This window comes from Camarhynchus parvulus, chromosome 5, assembly GCF_901933205.1.
Source record: "Camarhynchus parvulus chromosome 5, STF_HiC, whole genome shotgun sequence".
Classification (NCBI taxonomy): domain Eukaryota; kingdom Metazoa; phylum Chordata; class Aves; order Passeriformes; family Thraupidae; genus Camarhynchus; species Camarhynchus parvulus.
The window spans coordinates 39,858,605-39,867,104 of NC_044575.1; the positions used below are offsets into that span (position 1 = coordinate 39,858,605).

Below are 8,500 nucleotides of genomic sequence, written 5' to 3' on the forward strand. Positions count from 1 at the left end.
CCTCAAAAGCCAAAAGGCAGAGGGCAAAGATGTCAAGCCATAATTTCTGCTGGTGGGAGGTGTCTTCTGGCTGAAATTTGAAAGCCTGTTGTCATTAAGTCTACAAAAGTGGAGAAGTTGGATCAGCGAGTCTGAATAATAAGAATAATCCTTCTAAGACAAACTCTACAGCATGAGACTCTGGCTCTGGTTCCAGTGTCTAGGTGACTGTCTGCTCACCTTGACACCGTTTGCCAGGAAAGAAAAATTTATGCCAAGATGTTGTTTGTGGGTGATGATAAGAGTCTAATTTTGCAATAGCTTTGAGTTGACAGGACCTGAGTTTGGTAGTGTAATTTGTAAATAGAAATTAGAATGGGTCTGCAAATTGGTTATTACATGCATTTTTAGATTGGTCATTATATTAAAGTGGGGAGGATGAAAGGACTTGTCAAAAATCACATGATGAATTACTGGCAAAGCCAATAAACAAATCCTAATTTCTTCCTTTGACACATCTGTATGTGTGCTGTAACAAATGTATAGAGACAGCTAATGACAGCTAACCGTCAGAAAGCACAATACAGCTCATGTAAAAAATCAGAATACCTTTTATTGTTCACTGTTAGAGAAAAATACATCATATTACCCACGGAAACAATTGTGTGTTCATGCGAACACACACAGTGCGGAAGGATGTATATCCTCCATGTTTTAGTTATCTAGCTAAGGGTTTTTCCAGTATATTTCAAGGTTACTCTGCTCATCGCAATAGACTTTGTTTGTTATTGATTCAAATGTGTATTCAAGTGTAAAATGGTCAAAGATGGTTACAAAGCCTGTAGGAATGAGTGACTCCATTCTGGCCTGTGAGAAACTCAAGGATAAAAGCAAGGGGCATTCCACTACCAGGAACGCACCAAGAGCCTTTCTGAGTAAGAAATAACATTTTTCATGGCTTGTCAGCATACTCCCATTCAGCCTATTAAAGAGAAGCAATGGATTCCTACCCAGCCCACATAAGCTGATGCAGTTTGCCAAAGCAGAGGCTTCTGTCTTGCAGCTGCTGGGGAATCCAGTGCTCTGACCTTGGTAGAGATGTTATGGTATCCTTTGTTAAGACATCTGTAAGCACAGAATCTCAGCACTGATCTAATGGGCTGCTGCTGCAGCTAAAAAGCAACAGACACATGAAGTAGATTAATCCCTGTAATAATTCTATTAACACCCTTAATGGAGTTATAACATGGATAATTTTACCCCTCTGCAGCAATGCGAGAGGGAATTGCCCTGGAGAGCCTGTAACTAAACTGTGGCAGGGATGTCTGAGAAAAGCATTTTTCTGTTTGTTTTAGTGCAAAACGAAGTGCCCTGATGGGCTGGAAAACTGCCTTGTTTTCTGGAATTTTGAACACTTCACAGCCCTAATGGTGCAGGTGTTCCCTGTGAGAGGGTGATGCATCAGGGCTCTGACACAGCAGCAACGCTCCTGGCACCCCCCCAAGTGCTTGCTGTGTGGCCACACTTCCCTCTGTCTCTCTCGCAGGTATGCATAGCCCGTCTCATCACACAGCTTCTCAAACACAGCATTTTCATTCACCTTTGTGGTTTCCTCTACTTGTCCCTCCATCTGACCATGATTTATCTGCTTGCTGCTCCCTGTCAGAAGGGCAGCTTTGCCTGGACTCTGTCATTGGACAAAGGATTGCTAAAAATAAGCAGCAGAGCTACAGTCTTGACCTATCATTGTATAGGGAACAGATCAATAACAGAAATGAGAAATTCTCTATTTCTTTTTGTTTTCCTCCTGTGATTTTGTTTTCCTCCTGATTTTCTAGCCTGTGGAGAGAAGGCTTATCTGATGCATTAACCATGTTCATAGCCTCTTCCTAGGACAGCTTGATTGCATTGCAGTTCTGTCATTAAGGGCTTGTCAGTATTGTGAATCAAGAATCATATCTTGAGATGGAAGGGACCCACAAGGATCACTGAAATCCAACTCTTTGCCCTGAATAGGACAATCTCAAGAATGACACCATGTACCTGAGATCATTGTCCAAACAATTCTGCAATGATGTTCTCGTATGAAGTTACCTCATGTATATAAGTGCCAAAGAGCCACTCCACAAGAACCTCCCTAAGACTAGACACCATTTTTACAGTCTTCCACAACAGCCCAGGCTCCTGATGCAGTTTTAAGACTATACAGGGTAACTAATAGGGCTGGGGACTGAGGGATTCAGACAGGAAGCCACAGGAGGGTCTGACTAAGTTTTCTGCTAGTTCAAAGGCTGTTGCCACCTATGCAGGTGCAGTGATGTGACTACTAAACTGGAGTATCTCATCTACATGGTTTGTGATTTCCATGTAAATATGCTTAATTTATTCTGTTTGATAGCCCATCCTTTCCTCCCAGAGTGTCTGCAATCCCAAAAGATGGAGTAGCCCAGCTCTGTAGCGATCCAGGAGACAGTGGGAGAGAGCAGGGAAGGCGCTGTGTGTGTGGGATGCACACACACACACACACACACACACACACACACACACAGGGATTTTATTTCTCTTTCTGCCTACAGTAGCTACTCTCCACATTCTGCACAGGGATGAGAAGTCCAAGCAGCCACTTCTTGCCAAAAACTTCTTGCAGGTTGTCCCTCCAGGGCCGGGCTCTCACCACCATTCCCTTCCGCACCTGGTACCGCGTCTGCCCGCGCAGGATCAGCAGCAGCTGGTGGCAGCAGAAGCCGGCGCAGGCCAGTCCAATCCCAAGCCAGAGGTAGAGCATGAGGATGACAAACATCTCAGAGCTAAGGAGAGCTCCTGAAAACCAGGAGGGAGGGAGGACAAGAAAAGAAAATGCTAAGACACACCCCAAAGCAGTTAACACAGCCCCAGGAACCAACAAACCAGGTGTTTTCTCTGGCCACAAGTGGGGACGTAGGAACAAGACAGGCTGGTTGTTCTAACTGTATTAAATTATTTCCTTCATAGTGTCTGATGAATGGACCTGCTGCAGAAATACTAAAATGATAGTGGTCTCTTGTACACTTCTTTTGCTGTTTATGTGAGGATCTAGATTACAGGGACAAATTCAACCAGAAGTAAAGCATATCTGTAAGACTTCAGCACTATTCTGAACAATGATTAATTTATTTAAGGATTTACCTGCTCATCAGAGGGAATCTAAGATTTCTAGATTTTGAAAAAACAAGTGGACCCTACAGCATGTAGATCCTTCTAAGAAGCTTTACTGTTTGTATTAACAAAAGGCAGAAATATTTTGGGTTTCTCTTTTTCTCTATATATATAAAATGTTAAAAAAGAAAAATAATAATGGCTTTCCTACCTTTGGAGCAAGGCAGTTTTCATGTGAATACAAGAAAAAAAGGGAAACCTTTCTAAAATACATTTCAAATTCCTTTCATTAGCTGCTGCTAGAATACTCAAAATACTTTGAATATCTGAAGCTCCTAATTCAACTGGGGGGTTTTAGTATATGTTGGTGATGAATATATTTGAATAAAAATATTCCGTAGGCCCTTTCCTCTACAATGATTTTAGAACTCCTTCTGGAAAATATTAGTATAACAGCAGGTATCACTGAGTGACCTTTCAGTGTGTAAGAAGAGCTAAACCCATTAATATAAAATTCTCTGTGTGCCCATATGATGTTTATGCACGTATTTTGTGCATATTAGTATATTATTAAACACCCATATTTACACACCGGCATATTTACACAAAGGAAATGAAATGTGTGTCAATGCTGGTATAAATAGCTGATATCTTTTCACTGGTTCCTATAAGGTTTAGAAATAAAAACACTCTCACATGCTTTGTTCCTCTGGAAGACCATGGGCCTTACAAGACCAGCTGTGATAGAGCAGGGATTGCATGGACAATAGAGGTGTGCTGCCTAAAAGAGGTACATGACTGCTTCAGGTTTTAAGTTCAACAGAAGGGTCACTGGATATGCATCTCTTGCTTCCCTTATACCAAAGGCTGGATTGGGTGGTATCACCTGGTTTTGCAATCTGTGAATCCCATCTTTTCCACCTGGCAGTGCTGTAAGTGAGAGATTGGGGCAGGCTCCTCTGAGGATAATTTGTAAGGACACTGACTACAGCCTCAAGCTTTCAGAGACTGTCTTCACTTGAAAAAGGTGCAGGAATCATTCAATTTTCTTCCTAAATGCAATGTCATCTTTCCCTTCTTATTAGATCCCATTCAGCTCAGTGGGCTCCATATGCAACACAGTGAGAGAAGAACAAGCCCCTTAGGATAATGACAAATCCTCATACCAATTCTGTCAGAATAACTTAATCTACCAGGTAAGAAGCCCAGAGCCAAATACTGGATTCTCTCTTCCTCTTTTACTGGACCAAAGTGTGACAGATATTTGTTTTTTCCTGCAGCTGATACTGAGATGGGATACGGGGAGAGACCTTTCCTTTAGATCCTTTGCAAGGCACCTGTAGGCTTTATTTATCTGACTTGCTGAAATTCAACATTCAGGAAGTAATTACCTGTGTTTCCCCTTGAAAATATTAAGCATCTCTGAGCCATCCTTTCCAGATACATGATTTTTTTAACCTTTTCTTCAGGCTACCTACATAAAGTATTTTCTATAATTTATTTTGCGTGGTCCAATATGATGTGTTTACAATAGTGCTCTCCATTTGCCCCTGATCCCCACAGTCTCTTTTAGTCTTTGATTCTTTTTTCTCTAAGTGACCCAGTGTGATCTCAAGGTTATATTGCCATATGTTATCCATGCCAAAAAAGCTGTACTGTAGGCTGTAGTTATTGACTTTGGGTCAGATTCTGAAATCCACGCCTGAGTACAGTCTGGGCAGAATGAGCCAGCTGAAAACTTTCCCAGCATGAAAGCAGGGAACACTTAGTTGACATAAGACCAGCAGATTAACCCTACATCCTCCTTTACTACTTCTGCAGTACAGTGGGCATGATGGAGAAGGAGAAAGATAAAATTTTTTCCCTGCTATCGCAGTTCTCTGTTTGGATGATACAACAACCCTTAAGTAACAGTTACATTAGCTGAAAAATACTGTGTGAGCAACCCTTCCAGGTAACCATTCAAGACTGTGTTTTTCTCTCCTGAAATGGAGGTTAAATGTGCTGGTAGAAACCCAGTAGGCCCTTCCTCCCAAGCAATCAAGACACCACATGGCTGTATCTTGCTGTGTGAGGCAGCAGTTCTCAGCAGAACTAGAGGTTTGGTGGGAGGTGCTGGAAGCTGCTGCCTCTCAAGGGTGTTCTGGCTCTTAGCTCTACATTCAGCCCCATTGTGTCCCACTCAAACACTGTCCACATGCTGTATTGGCGCCACAGTTGCTGCCACCAGAGCTGGGGCACTTCAGTGTCTCTGCAAATATGTGCCAGGACCCACCACTGTGCAGACGAGCCCTCAGAGTCAGAGAGAACTAATTCCTTGATAATCTCCTCCCATATCTCTGCTCCCCCTCCCAGACTGCTGTGCTCAGCAGAGCTTAGGCACAGGGGGAAATCATTCCCAGCGTTTTTAATGCTAGTAAAGCTCATGCAATATTATTTACAAAAATTCTTCTAGTTGGAAAAATTATTCCATAAAAATGTCACGGCAGGATTTCATGTTTATTGTCTTTCAGTGATTACCATGACAAATCTGCAAATTTGCCAAGCAGAGAGATATTTGTTTGTTTTCAGATGGCATTCCAGCCTGGAATCTGAAAAGCAAGCTAGGGCCTCTCTGGCTCCTGTATTCCCAGCAGTGGAGTCTCCACACTCAGATCTTAATCAACACTTCTGGTGACAATGCACAAGCCAAAACAGACTCCCTTCTTACTGAGTTCAGCTGAACCTGCAAAGCTAAAATATATGGGATACCTATTTTAGTCCAGTAAAAGCTGATGTAAGTGCATGAGGCAGGAGCTCATAGTGGGGAGATGGCAATTTTCTGCAGCTGCTCTCAGGGCAGAGTAGCAGCCTAGGCTGTCTGCATAATCCCTTCTCTGCGGCCAGGATCTGTCTAACTCTTGGCTTTGGACAGAGAAAAGATTGAAGTTGGAGAGTTTGAGGGTGTGATGAAAGGTGAAGAGGCAAGGCTTCTTGCTCTGCAAGAACAGGATGAGTTATGGGACCAAAATCAGGAGAGGGAAGGGAAGGGTTGTGGAGATTTACAGAAAGGCAGGGAGAGAGGGGGAAGAAGTAGAAAGAAGGGTAAGGAAGGGAAGCAAGGAGAAGGATGTATTTGCTTTTGGTGTGGAGCTTTTGCAAAGAGCAGCACAGAGAATTTCCCATGGTTCTCTGTGGAGTTGTGTCCCAACTGAGGTCACAAGATAGGTACCTAATCATGTCACATCAACTCCTCTCTCAGTTTCTGTTGCCTGAACCCCAATTCTCCTGTGCCGGAAGGATAAAAAGATCTCAGTAAGTTTGCACTGTCAGGAGGCAGGAGGTGGGTGACACTGAAGGGAGTGAGTGGACCTGGATAAGAAATACCTGCTGGGATATGGGGGACCTGCAGATTTGTAGGGCACAAAAGCCTACAGGACTGCCACCACCTCTACGTATAGGACAGGCAAAAGATCTCTCATACCTGCAGTGAAATCCATCTCCTCTGTCTAATTACAACACGTCCTGCACTGGTGATAGCTCTGTTCTATCACCACCAAGCTGGTTATGGGGTATATACCAGAGCCTAATGCATTGGCAATGTAGCTATGGATGCAACCTGGAGTTGGTCCCAGCTTCTATTTCAGGTGAAGTGAAGTCTTTTGGAAAGGCTGGCTGTAGCCTCCAAAGAAGGCCAGTTGCCCCTCTTGCCCATTTCCATACCGCACTTCCACACAGATGACTATCCAAGGAAGATCAGGTCCCCCCATCCCAGATGCCCTGGAGGAGTAACATGCTCCTCATCTCTGAGCAAGGAGTCCTTACCTGAGAAGAACTGGCTGATGGAGCGAGGCAGAAGAGTGAGGAAGGCCAGTGGGTCCGCAAAGGACATGGAAAGTGTAGCAGAAATGTAAGCCATGCCTGCCACCAGGGAGTCAAGGCAAGCCAGGGAGGTGTAGAGGCAGAACATGATGAAGTTTCGCATGTTCCTGCTTCCGATGCAGTTCCCTGTGAAGAAACAGTGGTGGTCATGCCTCTGGGTGACTCTGGCACACAGTCTACAGAAGTGAGTGCCAGGCAAGGCTGAGCCAGGGGACCTGCTTCCATCCAGCCAGTCTGCCACTTCGGCTCCTTTGCCCAAGTTAAAGTCCTTGCCCAAGTCCTCAGGGGAGTTCTGGATCACAAGGACGTAGTTGCCCAGGGCATTAGCTGAGAGGAAGAGGAAGAGGGCCCCATGCAGCAGAGCAGGCGAGAAAAGTGGGGTGGTGGAAGGGTCTCTGAACATGCTGGGGATGAAGACAAAGATCTGGAGGACGAAGGTCACTAGGGAGATGCACAAGAAGTAGGCTGGAGCGACAACATTGAGCAACCTGAGAACTAGCATTGCGGATTACGTTCCTGCGGGGGGAAGCAAGGAGAGAAGGAACATCACCGCTCCGGCTGCACACTTCATCCTTCCATTTCCTGCCGGGTCCCGGCCCCGCTGCCTTCGGGAAATGCCCTCCGGGGGCCGCTCTCCCTCGCCGCCTCCCCACGGCCCCCGCCGGGCCGAGGCAAAGGGGCAGCCCGTGGGCAGCGACCGCTCCCCTGTTACCGGAGGAGACACCCCGGCCCCGGCGCCAGCCTCCGGGGAACTTGCAGCAGCGGTGCCCCGGAGGGGCTGCAGCGGCTGGAAGGGGAGAGGCGGCTCCCGCGGTGTGCTGGCGATGCGAGCACTGCTCTGTTCGCCTAGCAGTCTCTCTGCCAGGCAGGGTCAGTTTTGGTATTGCATGAGAGGAAAAAAGGTGGTGCTGGAGGAGGGGGGAGTGAATTGGAAAGGAGGGGTGGGAGGAGGAGAAGGGGAGGGGGGAGAGGTTGCTCTAATCCACTGCAATACGGATCAAATCCAGTGCTCTAATTTATCCCTTAAAGCCACGGATCTACAGATTACCTCTATGACCGCTGCCCCGTTCTGCACGAAATTAGAAAATATACAAAACAGCTGGTCAAGTGCTGTCCGGATGCAACCTGCGGCGCTCGGCAACCGAGCCGGAGCAGCCCCGCAGCTGCAGCCGCAGCTGTGGCCGGGCACGATGCATCCCCGCCGGGCTGGCGGTCAGCCCCGGCCCCGGGGCTCAGCCTGCATCGTCGGGGCACAGGACAGGCCGGGGGGCACACGGACGGCGGCACCGAGCTGGGTGGCGGTGCGGGTGCCCCGAGCACACCCGCGCCGGCAGCCGCAAGGAGTCCCCAGCGCCGGTGTCTGCAGAGCCCCGGCGGCCCCGGACCCGGCTCGGCCCCGCGGCGCTGCGGGCTGCCCGCTGCCACCTTGCAATCCCCTTGTCCCCAGGCGCGCCGGGAGCCGCCCGGTACCGGCGCGTCTGGCGCCGGCGGAGCCGCTCCTACAGCCGGCCATGCCGAGATCCCC

At 47.2% G+C, this 8,500-nt stretch overlaps 1 protein-coding gene across 1 annotated transcript; it reads right to left on the minus strand.

The window, feature by feature from the left end:
• Positions 1 to 2,533: 2,533 nt before the first annotated feature.
• ZDHHC22 (zinc finger DHHC-type containing 22) lies at positions 2,534 to 7,477 on the minus strand. Its single transcript, XM_030950078.1, has 2 exons — positions 6,919 to 7,477; positions 2,534 to 2,799 (listed from the first exon to the last, which is right to left on the minus strand). The coding sequence occupies exons 1-2, from the start codon at positions 7,475 to 7,477 to the stop codon at positions 2,534 to 2,536; spliced, it is 825 nt and encodes a 274-aa protein (XP_030805938.1).
• Positions 7,478 to 8,500: the final 1,023 nt, after the last annotated feature.

Bases quoted from the DNA above. Each gene is read 5' to 3' on its own strand.
- ZDHHC22 (XM_030950078.1), bottom strand. From the start codon at position 7,477: ATGCTAGTTCTCAGGTTGCTCAATGTTGTCGCTCCAGCCTACTTCTTG. The intron at 2,800-6,918 runs GTAAGGACTCCT...CCTGGTTTTCAG, and splicing joins CATCAGCCAGTTCTTCTCAG to GAGCTCTCCTTAGCTCTGAG.